This window comes from Nicotiana attenuata, unplaced genomic scaffold, assembly GCF_001879085.1.
Source record: "Nicotiana attenuata strain UT unplaced genomic scaffold, NIATTr2, whole genome shotgun sequence".
Taxonomy (NCBI): domain Eukaryota; kingdom Viridiplantae; phylum Streptophyta; class Magnoliopsida; order Solanales; family Solanaceae; genus Nicotiana; species Nicotiana attenuata.
The window spans coordinates 45,754-62,108 of record NW_017672961.1 but is presented as its reverse complement, the minus strand read 5'-3'; the positions used below and the strand labels follow the sequence as shown (position 1 = coordinate 62,108).

Sequence of the window (16,355 nt, the reverse complement as noted above, 5' to 3'; positions counted from 1 at the left end):
GTGATTAGGAGTAGTTAAGTTCTTGGAATTAATATTTGCGCTATTGTTATCATTCTAAAATAAAAGTTAGATTTTACTTGGTTTCCAAAAAACTCGTTTTTATTAAAATGAGGCATTAAGTCAACGAGACATTTAGCTTTCAAATTCGCTTAAAACATTGGCTTCATGGCAGATCAACAACAACAACAAACCTAGTATGTTTCCACCAGGTGGGGTCTGAGAAGGGTAGTTTGTACGCAGACCTTACCCCTACCTAACAGGTAGAGAGGCTGTTTCCAATAGACCCTCGGCTCATGAAGGGAAATTTTGTAATTAATATGAACATATTTGTTGATTGAGTTAGCATACCTTTGCCCATTCAGTAACATTTTGACTATGAAAGCACTTCGTTAAAAGCTATTTTTCATACACTTAGGAGTTGTTTGGTAGGAGGTATAGGAATAGTCACTTCCGTTTTGGTCTAGGAAACGCCATTTTATGAAATGGCCATTCAGTATGAACTCTGAACTCCATGCATCAGATATATATAAAAGAAATGCACCATGTGTGGTTAGTATACAAGCCAAAGCTTGGGACTCTTGACAGGTGAATTGTAGAGAGTACACATTTGTTTGATATTATATTTGTTTGAAAAATAGAGTTTTTAATTGGTTGTTGTTCAATGTCACTTTGTTGTAGTGCTTCTATTTGCACTCATAATGGTTGTGGTATAATCTGGTCTGAAGGTAATATCATGATTACTTGTTTTCATGTGATCCACAATACCATTGGAGCTATTCGGTTAGTTAAATACTTACATTGTCTCTTTTTTAACTCTCTTTTTTTTAAAGTAACTCATGAAACTGACATTCTTTTGATCTCAGCGTGGGTCTTTATGATCAAACTTGTCATGCTGCTGTGTTGATCAATGCGGACCCTATCAGTGATATTGTTGTCTACCATCAAGGATCCAAAATTGGAATCAAAACCCGTCAAGCTCCGAAAAGCTGCCAACGTAGTCATTGGCAAAAAAGTTTATTCTATTGGAAATCCTGTAATAGCTTTTACTTTTCTTTTATGTTTCTAAATCACAAGTTGTTTCTAATATAAAATTAATTTGTTTGCAGTATGGTTTAACCCATTCCTTCAGCGGCGGAATAGTCAGGTGTTGAATACATATATGTCTTTTCTTTATCAGTTAATTGTATCATAGAGTTAGTAGTTTAGCCATATATCTTAATTTTGTCTTTAAATTTTGCAAAGCAGATTCAATAGTTTTTATAGAGTTGTGGACTTATTAAAAATATTGAGCAACCTGTGCACTTTTCTCTTCTATCTCCTTTTGTTTTTATCCTTATCTGTGGATTGTAATTCCTCTGTTATCACGAAATCGTTGGTCAAAAGTTTGACACCAATTTTTTCTTTAGTGGTCATAGAACATTTACAAATGAGAAAGGCCAAAAAATCATGAAAGTAATCCAGACAGATTGTGCTATGAACGACAGCTCTGGGGGCCCATTGCTTGATGCTTGGGGCAGATGCATTGGATTGTGCAGATCTAAACGTACCCTCACAGGCTCATCTTGTGCTTTGCATATGCAATTGAAGTGGTAAGTTAGTATTTTTTTAATGCTATTGCGGCTTTAATAGCTGACCCTTTTTTTTTGTGCCTGTTTTAGGTTTCGGAGACTGTCAGACTATTGTTGAAGCTAAAAGGCCCACTTTTTGCTAGAAAGAGGTTTAAATATTTTTTTGGAACTGATAAAATTGATAGCTAAAAGGCCCACTTTAATAGCTTGCTCTTTGCAATACATCACCTTGGATCCTGTTGTAAGAAACTTTATTTGCTAATATGAGATTTGAGTAATTTAATTTAAAGTTCTAATATATTTCTATGTAAAACATATTTTTTTTCTTTTTTCTTTTCTTTTTACACAAAATTTGTAAACTTCAATATTATCTGAGTTAAAATATTATTGTGTATTCATCGATACTTTTTGGGGTCTTAAAATTTTAGAAGCCTGAAGCAAAGGCTTTAATAGCCCCCACCCTTGAGTAACTCAAGCATGTTTCCATGTGATCCATGATGCCATAAGAGATTCGGTTAGCTAAATACTTAAATTGTCTTTTTTTTAACTCTTTTTTTTTTTTTTTTAAATAAAGTAACTCATGAAGGTGACCTTTTTGGGTAGATCATTTTTAGTCCGTGGGCGAAACTATTTATATCTAGTAGCCATATATATATATATATACACACACACCTTATTTGCTACCTTATCCATGAAATTTCCTTTCCTTCTTGAATCTAATGTTGATGATCACGCTTAAAATATGAAAGGAGATCTTTGCGTATGATTATTGGAGAGAAAGAATCCTTATTTATTTGATTTTCAATTTTTGTATATACTTAGCTAGTTTTGGTAAGTCTATAATTGATGGCTAGAGGTTGGTAAGTTAGGGCTTATTTGGGACATTTCCTTAAGATTTCCTTAATTATATCAATCCCTAGATTTCCTATTACCTTATAACACTATTAAATATATCATTCTCTAATTTTTGGTCTGAAATAATTCTAGTATTTTACAGCAACAAAAAACAAAAAAAAACTCGGCTTAATCCCATACATGGGGTTTGAGGAGGGTAGTGTGTATGCAGCCTTACCCCTACCCTATAAAGGCAGAGAGGTTGTTCTGATAGACCTTGGCTTAAGGAACAGTAAAAATAAAGCAACAAGCAATAGCAGCAGTAATGTAATATGGTAATGGAGGCGAATGACATAAAAAGTAATAAAGAACCAGGAATAAGAGAATACAAGAATGGTACTAGTACTACTGATAAACCTAGGAGAAACTCACAACTACCTGTCAACCTACCACCTTAATCATCGACCTCCACACCTTCCATCGTGAGTCATGTCCTCGGTAAGGTGAAGCAATATCATGTCCTCCCTAATCACATCTCCCCAATACTTCTTTGGCCTACCAATGCCCTTCCGCAAGCCCGCCATGGTCAACCTCTCACACCTCCTAACCGGGGCATCTATGTCTCTCCTCTTCACATGTCTGAACCATCGCATCCTCGATTCCCGCAACTTGTCCTCCATAGAGGTCATTCCCACCTTGTCCCTAATAACTTCATTTCTAATCTTGTCTTTCCTGGTTTGTCCGCACATCCATCTTAACATCCTCATTTCAGCTACTTTCATCTGTTGGACGTGAGACTTCTTGACGGGCCAACACTCAGCTCCATACAACATAGTCGATCTAACCACCATCCTATAGAACTTGCCCTTAAGTCTAGGCAGCACATTCTTATCGCACAGAACCCCTGAAGCTAGCCTCCATCTCATCCACCCCGCTTCAATACAATGAGTAACATCCTCATCAATCTCCCTATTGCCTTGAATTAGAGACGCAAGATACTTGAAACTATCTCTTTTGGGAATGACTTGACTATCAATCTTCACTTCCACTTCTTCTTCATGCTTCCTATTACTGAACTTGCACTCCAAGTATTCAGTTTTCGACCTACTCAACTTGAAACCTTTAGACTCCAGCGTCCGTCTCCAAACTTCCAACCTAGCGTTAATACCACATTGCGTCTCGTCAATCAGTACTATGTGTCATCAGCAAATAGCATACACCATGGCACCCCCATTGTATGTGTCGGGTCAGCACATCCAACGCTAGGGCAAAAAAAAAGGGGCTAAGGGCCGATCCCTGATGCAACCACATTTCCACTGGGAAATGTTCCGAGTCTCCTCCCGCAGTCCTCGCCCGAGTCTTAGCTCCCTCATACATGTCCTTAATCACCCTAATGTACGCTACCAGGACACCGCTAATCTCTAATCATCTCCATAGCACCTCCCTCGGGTCTTTGTCATAGGCCTTCTTAAGGTCAATGAACACCATGTGCAAGCCCGACTCCCTCGTACATGTCCTTAATCACCCTAATGTACGCTACCAGGACGCCGCTAACCTCTAATCATCTCCATAGCACCTCCCTCGGGTCTTTGTCATAGGCCTTCTTAAGGTCAATGAACACCATGTGCAAGTCCTTTTTCCTCTCCCTGTACTGCTCCACCATTCATCTCACAAAGAATTCTAGTATTTTATAAATTTTAATTAAAAATTGTTATTTATACAAATATAATGACAGTATAATGTATATGTTGTATGTAATTGTTTATTTACATTTTGTTTAGAAAATAATCCTGGTGCAGAATAGGTAAAAAGAATACCTAAGATATATATCAATATTTATGAAATAATTCTAATATATTGCAAGTTTAATTAAAAATGTTTAATTATAGAAAAGGTATAATAATTATATAATGTATATGCTTCTATATTTATTGCAATAAGAAATTCTGTACAAATCAGTGCCAGAACATGAACAAAGGCGCGGGCAGCAACATTATCCACTCCTTTGATGAAGCAAAAGTTTTGATCAGATAAGGGCTGCAACACCAAATTGCTGCATCTCTCTAAGCCTCCATACACGGTCTTCCCCGAGTTGCATAGCCCAAGCATAGTGTACAGTGTGTATTGTATCCTAATACAGCAAGAAATTATAGCCATACCAGGGTTAAAATTCAAATCTGGACGGACGTCTTAGCTTCAATGATGAGTTACTGCAGGATGGGATCATTCTACAGCAGATTGGAATGCAAAAATGCTTAAGAATAATTGCTACTTGTTAACACTTAACATCTTTAGTTTATGTCTAGTAACCCACTTTTGCGTATGAAAACCACACCAGTAACATAGAAAAATGACGATTTGACCACAGGGATGCAAGAAAGCAATTTGATATCATGACGTTTGTATATGATACATAGTACCATATTGCCTAGCAAGATCAAAAGGTAGCCCGGTGCACTAAGCTCCCGCTATGCGTGGGTCCGGGGAAGGGCCGGACCGCCAATGGTCTATTTTACGCAGTCTTATCCTGCATTTCTGCAAGAGGCTGTTTCCACGGCTTGAACCCGTGACCTTCTGGTCACATGTAAACAAAGGAAGACTTCAAATCAAGCCCACTGAACTGTTATAGGCAGTGTCCAGTGCTTAACTATGTTGCTCGAACTCTTCGAAAATGTCTCCGGGTACGTATCGAATCCTCCAAAAGTAGTGCATTTTTGGAGGATTCGACACAGGTGCGGCAACATTTTGGAGAGTCCGCGCAACATAGGTGCTTAACATATCAAGGCCAATCAGCAACAGTAAAAAGCACTATGTTGCGAGAACTAAAGCTGCAACTAATGACACCCTACAACCCCCAAAAATCCATATACACATGTAAAGCTGAAAAAATTAAAATCTATTGTGGCACCTTTCACAATCAAGTATTCTTATTCAGTGGCGTACGCAGGATTTTTCATAAGCGGTGTCACGATTTTAAACAGTAAAATAAAAAAATTCACTATACCATCATATATATTAAAAGAATTATATTATTTTATAGAACACAACTCGAGTATCTTACTAAATATATTTTTTCATTTTTTAAAATATATTCAACATAACCTCATTAGATATTATACAAAATGCCTTTTTTATATATAGAATACCATGTAATCACACAAAAACTCACCATTCATTGGAAAGAAAATAGCCAAACAACTTATAATACAAGTCAAATAATTTGTTATTGCATAAAATATGTAATTCTTGATCTATTGGTTTAGCTATGTTAATGCTTAAGAGCTGAAAGTTGAAACCTCCACATTTTTTTTATTTTTAGATGAGGCACGAAGAATTTAAAACAAAAAGAAGAACTTATAGCAAAGATGAAGCTACGAGACTCGAACTAGTGACATATTTAAGAAAATTGAGGCTCTGGACCAGCTGTGTCACTTTATAAATTATAGTATCATTTCTCCTGTTGGATTTTTATTATATATACTTATTTAGTAAAATTTTCCGACCAAGCGGTGTCACGTGACACCGCTTGGGCTGGTCACTTTATAAATTATAGTATCATTTCTCCTGTTGGATTTTTATTATATATACTTATTTAGTAAAATTTTCCGACCAAGCGGTGTCACGTGACACCGCTTGGGCTAACGTAGATCCGCCCCTGTTCCTATTTATCTATTTTCTTAACCATTTTAAAAATAGGCAGAATAGCCTAATAAATACTTCTACTTGTCCCGTTTTGTCATCCCGGTCCCGATACTCTACGGAGTTTCATCCAAACACTTATACTTGTTAAAACACAGTACTTTAAATCCCTCTGACCGTTGACCAAACATACCTGGCAACTTAATGACGGAGTTGGACTTCACGCGTACAACAACGAGCGTAAATATTGAAACTTAGACTAAAAATAATTAAAATAAGTAGAAAAAATAAAAGGAAAAGTAAAAGACAAAAAATAATAATAAAAAACAAAATGGGTCTCCTCTTTCTTCTTTTCCCCACCCCCTCCCCCCCATGTCTTATTCTCTTTCTGCAATTACCATCTCCCGTTCTTTCCCCATCCCTCCTCCATTTCTTTTCTCTTTCTCCCCTTATGCCTTTCCCGTTTTTTCCCTATCTGTTTTCACAAACTTTCAATCAAAATTTCAGAAAAAATATTAAGAACCCTTGTCTAAGAGCAACCACCATTAGTGTTTCTCAGATGATTTAGATCTATGGTCATTCCAGTGTTGAATCTATTTTGGGTAACAATCGTTTCAGGACTAATGAATTTTCAGGTGGTGGACTCGATATATAATGGTGAATTTTTATTTGATGGAGAGAAGCTGAAGATCTAAACTTTTTTGGCAGTTTACCGTGGAGATATGGTGGTTTTGGAGGGTGAAGAGTGGTTGATGAAGGTCTTTGTGGTTGGGTAGGTGTACAATGTAAAAATATATGGACATATGAGGATATTGAGGAATTTAAGTGGTGGTGCATTGGCATATATCAATGGAGGAAAGGAGTTCAGGGTGGTTCATATGATAAATTTGAAGTAGCGAATCGCGGCATTGGACAAAAATCTCTGAAACCGAGATGTGGACGATGAAAAGTTGGAGAAGGGTGGTTTTTAATTGTCCATGGCGATGGTGTCACTGGTAAAGGCAGAAACTCCTATTGTTTCTGCTGAAAAAATGAAGATAGGTGGACAAGGTGGGGCAGAAGAGTGCAAAAAGAAAACGAAAATTAAAATTGTTGAAATTAAAGTGAAAAAAATAATGATTTATCATTAAAAATCTGATGTGGATGATGATGTGTCATCCGCTTCGTGCGTTTGAAGTACACGCGAGGCCGGAAAGGTTTAAAATAGTATGTTTTAACAACTATAAGTGTATGGATGAAACTCCATAGAGTATCGGGACCGGGATGATAAAATGGGACAAGTAAAAATGTTTGTTAGGCTATTCTGCCTTAAAAATATAACTAATGTTATGAGCCGTTACCAAATTCGAAAGGCACACCCCTCCGACGCACCTCCGTTCCTTTCTCATCTTTCTGCTGTAATTTATTTCCTTTCTAAATTGTACCAGTTGAATTATAATTCACCAAGCACACACAAATTGTTGTATCCCTCTATCTTCTTTCTACCTTTTTTTCGTCTTCTTATTATCCTCAACTGATAAATCTCATTTTGAGTTCTAAGATGCCAAGACTGAAGAGGGAAGTTATTCTTTGTCCTTTTTTTTTTCTGCTCAAGATGAAGACATGCTGCTAAATTTACAATAACAACAAATTCAGTAAAATCTCACAAAGTGGGGTCTGGGGAGGGTAGAGTGTACGCATATCTTACTCCTACCTTATGAAGGTAGAGAGGCTGATTCCGATAGACCCCCGACTCAATGCTGTTAAATTTCTTTACTTAATTTTACTCAGTCTCAAATGCCAAATGCAAGAAAAACAAAAGCAAACGGCGAGGAACTTCACAACTGATAATCACTTTTCTTTTTATCCTTTACTATTTTCTTGATTTGATGAATTTTGTGTTTCTTATCGTTAGGGGTGTTCATGGTTCGGTTTGGATCGATTTTTCCCTAAAAAGAAACCAAACCAAGTAAGTCGGTTTTTCAAATATTAGAATCAAACCAAACCAATTAAGTCGGTTTTTCTTGATTCGGTTCATGTCGGGTTTTGTTGGTTTTTTCGGTTATTTGTCGGTTTTTTTCTTAAATATAAGATATACACTACCAAACACATATTCCGGCGACCATGTTTTCAACGTAACACTATCAAATCAATTGCCCTTTGAGAAATCTATTATTTACTAAAATATATTAATGATAATTGAATCAAATTGTGATGAATAATTTAAGGACTCAATTATAAAAATATTTTTTTTTAACATGAAATGGATTCTTACACTTAACAAAAGAAAGCTACCAATCNCAAAAGAAAGCTACCAATCAAACTACAATATAAAGGTAAAAAAATATACTAAAAGTGCAAACGATTAACATTCACCATAAAATTTTTGAAACTTTGTATAAAAATATACATATATATATATATAGGTGTAATAATAAATTTGAAATAGCTACTCCTATAGTCGGTCTGGTTCGGGTTTTTTCGGTTTTTTTTATTAAACCAAAAACCAAACCAAATTTGATCGGTTTTTAAAATTCAAAACCAAAACCAAAACCAAACCAAACCAAAAAGTATCGGTTTTTTTGGTCGGTTTGGTTTGGTTTTTGGTTTGGTTCGGTTCTTCGGGTTTTTATGAACACCCCTACTTATCGTTATGGTTAAATCACTTCTGCCTTTCAATTTACTTACCTTTATTGATCTTAGTTGGAAAACCTTTTAGACAATTTTTAGCGAATTTTATGTTATTGATCTTTGTGGTAGGGGCAGTGGCTACGACAAGAAGATGTTTTTACTTATGGGAGTGAGTGATACTGTTCCGGGCTTCACAACCTTTTCTATCTGTGACTTTCGTTGATCTTAGCTGAATGTTTTTAGATAATTTTGGTGAATTTTTATTTTTTTTATTTTTGTGGTAGGAGCAGTGGCTATGAGAAGAAGATGCTTTTATTCGTGGAAGTGAGTGATACTATCCCGAAGCTTGACCACATTTTCTCTATGCCACACCGTGGGGTCTCGGGAGGGTAATGTGTACGCAGACCTTACCCCTGCCTTGTGAGGATAGGAAGGTTGTTTTCAATAGACCCTCGGAAAGAAAAAACGGCTCAACTGTTACTAAACCCCAAATCAACTTTAGTTCTATTCAACTTATAAATCATTAAGTGTGTTTGATTTCTAAATCTAAAAATTAATAATTCAAGTCTGAAGCATTAAGTGCGTTTGTTTTTCTTTTACCGTCACTTAATAGGTCGGAATAGATCTGAATGAATAAAACCTATAACAAATATATAATATCATTAAGATGCTACCGCTACCCTTTCACGGCAAACAATGCCACCACCGCCGCCACAAACCATAATAATTGCATAACCACTATTCTCAGTCAGTCACAACCACCACCACCTCTAATCACCCTATTCAACCATCACCCCACTAGCCATATTTACAATCATCACCACCATCAGCCACAACCATATATCGGCAACCACCATTATCACCTGTCGCCATTATTAGCTAATCATCACTATGATCTATCAATTAGCTATCACCACCACTGTTAACCAATATTGTAAGTTGCCATCACAACTAGCTACTATCCACACCCACCACCATTGCTAGTCGGTAACCACTGTTGGTAGCCATCACCACCACCGACCACCATGTAAACTTATTTTTTCTAATATTTTTTTGGTATAGTATTAGATTAAAAAGTATTTAATTTGAATCTCATATTTATTAAGTTTTAAATAAACAAAACATATTTCTATGTTCATGTGATGAGAAAACAAACGATCTTATCTATTTAGTATTCATATCTTAACACACATATTAATGGTTCAAATGTGCATTCAAATTCAAACAAGGGCTAAATGTTATACCATACACTTCCTAGTCAGAAGTAGAGCCGGAATTTGAAGTTTATGTGTTCGAAATTCTAACTATTCCAAGTCAGTAGGTTCTAAATTAATAATTATGCATATCAGATAAATTTCCTAAGACAAATACAGGGTTTAAGCCAAAGCTACTTCGTTCGTCCAAACCCGGACCCATGCTTGTATCCCCGTCCCTATCTTCCTTCTACCTCTCCCATTTTCACCCCATACTTAAAAAAAAATTAGCCCATAAGCTTTAGTGAACTTATGCATACTTACCTTGAAGAAAGCGTCAAGAACTGGTCGAATCACTTCTTGAACCTCATTAACAAATACAGGCAAAGAGAATGACCTTCACAAAACATATTTCAAATATATAGAAAAACAAGCCAAAAGTGAAAATGAAAAGTCAAGCAAAAGAAGCTAGTAATCATACGGATCTCTGCTGTAAATCTCTTTAATTGACATTGCAGCTGAAGATTCTCCATCCATATTCGCAAGCATACTGTAACATTAAGATGGAAATTATAAGTTGATCTTAAATTGAATCTATCCATAACACAGCTTTTAAAATGGTAATGTTTAGCCATACTCTACGAGTTTGGGAACAACGGGATTCTCACTCGTTTCAAGTCTCTCACGAATATCTTCTATAATATGTCATCCAGAACATAAAGTAATTAATATTACCTCACATTAAACGCATTCCAGATCAAGCCATGTATATCCTCATTGGATTAAACATAACAGAGGGAAAAAGTTGAAAATGAAAATCTATTACTAGCACAAAAGATAAAATTACGTTGAGAATCAGAAAGTACCTCCTGACACTTTGTCACAAAAGGTTTATTCGTTGCAGTGAAGCGTTTAGAAAGAGGGTGACCCTGCATCTGAGAATAATAAAAATTCAATGCAAATTGGTAATATGAGAAAATACAACCTATGTTGCTCGGACTCTTCAAAAATGCCATCCGACACGGATGCGGCAACATTTCTGAAGAGTCTGAGCAACATAGAATACAACTTCACACGCATCTCAGCAGGGTCTAATAAGCAAGAGATTACTTTTTCCTTGAAGATTTCCCATTCCTTATCCCATTTCGATTGCTTTGATGGTAAGACAACAACATCAGTTCTTGTGCTCGTCTCAAAGTTTGATAAAGTTTCTTGTATGGGCGCAGAATACTCGAGGTGCTTTCTCGTACCAGGAGGAGTACCTTTCAACTCGTCCAATATGATGTCGTAGCCCTTCTTTGCAAAGCCAACAGGCTTTGCTTCTTTTATTTTCTGAAAGAACGGTGAGACTTTCGATAAAGCAGCAGATTTAACCTTGCTAAAAACTGTTTCCGCGCTATCACTGGAACCAGATTGTTGTTCCTGTTGATTTTTTGCTGATGCAGACTCACTACTCCCATTGGCATTTGAACTAGAAGTGTCAGAGTGACCGCTTGATCCTCGAGCTTCTTGCTTCCCCGCTCCAAAGCTATCTTTGACCTAAATAGGAATCAGAGTCAATTGTCACCTCCTTAAAGAGTTCACCAACCTCCTCTTTCGTAACAGATACTTTTTCCTCCACATTGGCATAAACAACAACAACAACAACCCAGTAAAATTCCACCAGTGGGGTCGGGGAGGGTAGAGTGTACGCAGACCTTACCCCTACCCCACAGGGGGTAGAGAGGCTGTTTCCGAGAGACCCTCGGCTCAAAAGACAAATTGCAATAACTCAAAAGGCGGTGACTAGAACTTAACAAGTTTGAAGGACCTTTTAGGATTTGAAGATTGAAAGATCAATATCTTTATTTTAATTCTATGAGAAGAACTCAGAAACCACACAAGACGAAGATACAATTAAACGGAATACTAACAGGATAAAACTCTACAGCAAAGCAGTGTTATATGAGGCGCTGAAAGTGTTTACAACAACAACAAACCCAGTATGTTCCCACCAGGTGGGGTCTGGGGAGGGTAGTCTGTACGCAGACCTTACCCCTACCTAACAGGTAGAGAGTCTGTTTCCAATAGACCCTCGGCTCAGGAAAAGGTGCTGAAAGTGTTTACACTCCATAAAGCTGAATGTCTACTTAATCTAACTTGTTGCTGCAATTTAAAGTTTGTAAATATGTCATGCCTGGACTTCCTTAGTTCCCTTCACTTTGTACTAATTGCATCCTCTGGATAAGTGGATCCCCCTTATTTTTTCATTATTTTTATCAACAAAAAAAAAGGGCAAAGACTAGAAAAACAATTAACAAAAGTTAGCTCAGCATACCATCTTGATAACTTGAAGAAACATTGCTCAGCATGATAATCTCATTCAGCAATCAAATATTAGACCAGCACTAGAGAAACTGACAGAGGTTGCGCTAATACCTTTTTTGTCGTAGCTTCAGCCTCCGTCCAAATACCATCCACATGTTTGTAAAGCATCCCCATTGTCTGCTTCATTCTGCATTAGGCGGTTCACCATTTCAGGGTCCCCATTGGAAGTTCTACCAGCCTTGACATACAACAGTATGTCTCGGCCCCTTAAGGAAAAGGTTAAAACCACCTTAAAATTATATTAACACGATATCTATAAGGCACCTTTTTCTAAAATCTTCTTTCACCCCTTTCAACTCCTCAGCTTTCTCCTTCAGTTGCTTGACAGACTGCTGGAATTCTTGATTTCTGCAGCTATAAGCATTGATGAATAAACCTAATCGCACTAACAAAGCCCCAGAGTGTATAGATGGGGAGGGCGACACAAACACCTTAATAATTACTAGTAAGATTGAGAAGTAGTTGAATTCTCTCCCTTGTCACTTCAAAAGATACCAACATGCAGTGGCGAAGCTATAAATTTTTTCAAGGGTATTCAAATTTGAAAGAAGTGAAAGAGTTCTCCGACAAAGGGTATTCAATGTGTTATACACCTCTAAAACGTAATATTTTACCTAAATACACAGAGTAATATTTTGATGAAGGGTGGTCAATTGACCACCCTTATGACCATGTGGCTTCGCCACTGTCAACATGTCCCCATACCACCCACCGCAGAAGAAAAAAATGAAATGCTCCGAATCAAGTATGCTGATCATACTGCATTGCCAAAGATCTTATCACTCTATCTCTTTGATCCTTTCAAAGTAATTCTCATCTTCGCTTACTGCTACTATGTTGAAAGTTTTGTAAATTCATTTTCTATGTGGATAACATGTTAACGACTCATTATTATGAGGATTTTTAATTAAAAAACTAACTAAAACAGGTTCTTTCTAAACACTATTACTTATTCCAAAGCGACATGCACATGTCTTTTTTCTGTAATTTGATGCTTAAAAGCACTTTTTCTTGCAACTGTTTTTATTAATACTTACAAAAGCACTTCTCAAACAACTGTTACAGCTCCAACATACTTTCACCAGAGCACTTTTTCATGATAAGCAAATTTTGGGGACTTGGCCAAACAGGTTAATTAATAAAGTGATAGTACCTGATTTATGCAACAAAATAAAAAATAGGAACTCCTCAATTGACAGACTTTTAGCCAGTGTTATCAAAGGCGAAAAGCGCAAAAAAAGCTCTGAGGTCCGTTGGAGCTTTAAGAGCAAAGTGTAAATAAAGAAATATAAATGAATAAAAAAAAAGGCGCTACGGGGAAAAAAAGTAAAAATATGCTTAGTAGTCCAAGACTAATCATTATAAGCATGAATAACAAGTATATGGATAAAGAAATTGGAAAAAAATTCTTGATGAAGTAAAATATCAATTGTTTAAGGTCGCCTTTTTAGGATTACACAGCAAGGCACCTCGCTTCAGAAGTGCGCTTTAAGCGCGCCTTTGACAACACTGCTTTGAGCCAGACACAGCAAACCCGACATTGATAACCCAAAAAAGGGACAAAAAAGAAGTAATTATCAGAATCAATTTGCACGAAAAGCAACCACTAAATAGCAAAAATACCTGTAGACTTCGCCTCTAACCTGTTTGGAGAACTCATTGAATACACTATAAGGACGAATACCCACGTATCTCTCTGCTCCAATCAACCTCACCACCTTTGCATGCAAACACAAAAATACAAAAAGAATAAGCAAAAAGTCATTAAAGCACAAATTCAACAACCCTACAAGAACGAACCTATTGTGGTGGAACTAATATTCGCCGGAAAGAAGAATTTTTATAGACAAACCAATCTTGTACGAGCTTTCTGCTAGCCATTGGAACCTTTTTGTTTCTTCCTAATAATAATAATAATTCTGACAGAGGAAGAATGTCAAAGATTGCTTTTAGGGTTAATGTATTTTATTATTGATCGTGTGTCGCCAAGCTTCTAAATTACGGAGTAGTATATATTTTAAAAAAAATACACTTTTTAGTGAGTTTTACGTTTTTTTGTCTTAGGGTACGCGCTTTACGCGTGTATCCTATATATTAATAAAATATACTATTTCAAATACAAAAAAAATATTAAATAATGTGTTTGACCTTTAAAATAAAAATTAGAAAAAATGTATAAGTTCTTGAAAATGGTGACTGCTAAATATTTTATTTAGCCGACTCAATGAAGAAAGAATTCTTTTTATAAAAGTTCCTAGATGTCTTATTGTAGTTTTTGATGACTTCAATAGAAATTTCTTATAAAAGGATATTGTTATTTCTATGATATAATACAAACATAAACAAAAAAAAATTAAATACTATTATCAACAAAGATTTGTCAATTAAAATAAATTAAAAAAAAATCTCTGCCATTTTGTGAATGAAGAGATTGGTGTTATGTTCATAGAAAAAACTTGATAAGGGGAAACGTAAAATCTAAATGACTTATATTTTTTAAAGAAAATAATTTAATATAGAACATAAGGGAAGTTGTCATTTGTAAAATAATAGTAATAGTAATAGTAATAGTAATAATAATAATAATAATAATAATAATAATAATAATAATAATAATAATAAATGACAATTCCTTCATAATATAGTTTGTATTCTATTGTTTCCTCCTTATTGCTTCAAGTTTTTATTTTTATGAATTTGACTCTTAGTACAATATAACCAAATTTGCCATATGCTAATGCTATTCATATAAAAATAAATTTATGTATCCTATAAGATTTTTCAATTTGAAAAAAATTTACTTATATGATGAATACAAAAAATAATTAAATTAATTCTTGTTAAATTGTTAATTCAAAGTCTTAATTATTTGTTTGGATGAGCAAAGGAAATAATTTACTTTTTGTTGATTCAAATTCTTTATATTAACTCAACTAATTTTAAATAATTAATTAATTATATTATCAAAGAGATTTTTTTTTTGATATTTCACTTTTTGAATTTTTGTGTTTGTAAAATCATTAATGTACTTGACTCTTGTCAACCACCTAAATATTTTATTAATAATTTGTTAAATATTGATCGGTGTTTTTGTTATGCAATTATTATTATTATTATTATTATTATTATTGCTATTTTTTTTAATTACTAAAAGAGATTAGAAAGAAAGGATGATAATTCATGCGCCTTGTCTAGGATAGTCTAATTAGGATAAAAAAAAAAAGTTAACAATATAACTTCCTTAGGTGAATTAAGTTCCTGCATATTACAGACTTTGCATTATAGCGAATAAGGAACGTTTTAGTTGATTTGAAATTTTTAAATATTAAAAAAATAATTAATTTACAATTACAATTTTATCCAATGTGAAACCTATTCTAAAGGGAAGGGAATTTTTGCGCTTTTAAGATAAAATTTATGTTCTATTTTTCTTTTAACCATGTAAATCGAAGTGCATTTCATAATTCATATTAGACAAAATTGTAATTAAACTCAATATATTTCTCTTTATTTAAATTAAAAATAGCTAAATACTTTAAAGACAAAATTTTGTTCCTTATTAAAAAGATAATTTTCTTTTTTAACTACATATAGGATACTTTTTTCTAAACAATTATTACAAAGGAATCATATTAACAATAAAAAAAATTTAGAGACCCTTTGCTACCCCTTGGTTGTGAAATGAACATAATTCAAAGGCAAAAGTAGACAAAATTTCCTTCATACGTATTTTGAAGGAATTATAGTTTAATTCAAATTAGTTTTTTTTCCTCTAAATTTTGGAGTACGTCTTTTATGGTAAAAGGATATAGAAAAGCCAAAATGGTTTTTTTAGAGTAAATTTTAATAGTTCAAATATTATGAGTTTCTATATGATTCAAATAAGGAAATATTTTATAAGCAAAATTTATTTAATTTCAAAATCCTATATATTAGGAGAATAATTAAATTACAACTTTGTCTTATGTGAAAGTTATTTTTAAAGGGTAAAAAAGGCGAACGACATTTCGCTAAGGGCGTTCGTGCTTTTAATATAGTACTAGTCTCTATGTTCGTGCGATACACGAAATTTCTTATCTCAAATATTAAAAAACGTGTATCAAAAGTAATTAACTTTCACTTGCATATATATATATATATATAT

General features: G+C 34.7%; 1 protein-coding gene across 1 annotated transcript; it reads right to left on the bottom strand.

Moving 5' to 3' along the window:
• Positions 1-10,317: 10,317 nt before the first annotated feature.
• Positions 10,318-14,092, bottom strand: LOC109215032 (mitochondrial import inner membrane translocase subunit TIM44-2-like). The gene is made up of 7 exons (XM_019379038.1): positions 14,075-14,092; positions 13,835-13,929; positions 12,476-12,565; positions 12,263-12,338; positions 10,955-11,383; positions 10,711-10,779; positions 10,318-10,394 (listed from the first exon to the last, which is right to left on the bottom strand). The coding sequence occupies exons 1-7, from the start codon at positions 14,090-14,092 to the stop codon at positions 10,347-10,349; spliced, it is 825 nt and encodes a 274-aa protein (XP_019234583.1). The 3' UTR covers positions 10,318-10,346.
• Positions 14,093-16,355: the final 2,263 nt, after the last annotated feature.

Bases quoted from the DNA above. Each gene is read 5' to 3' on its own strand.
- LOC109215032 (XM_019379038.1), bottom strand. The intron at 11,384-12,262 runs GTATTAGCGCAA...ATTCCTATTTAG, and splicing joins CTGAAGCTACGACAAAAAAG to GTCAAAGATAGCTTTGGAGC. The intron at 10,780-10,954 runs GTAATCTCTTGC...TATTATTCTCAG, and splicing joins GGGAAATCTTCAAGGAAAAA to ATGCAGGGTCACCCTCTTTC.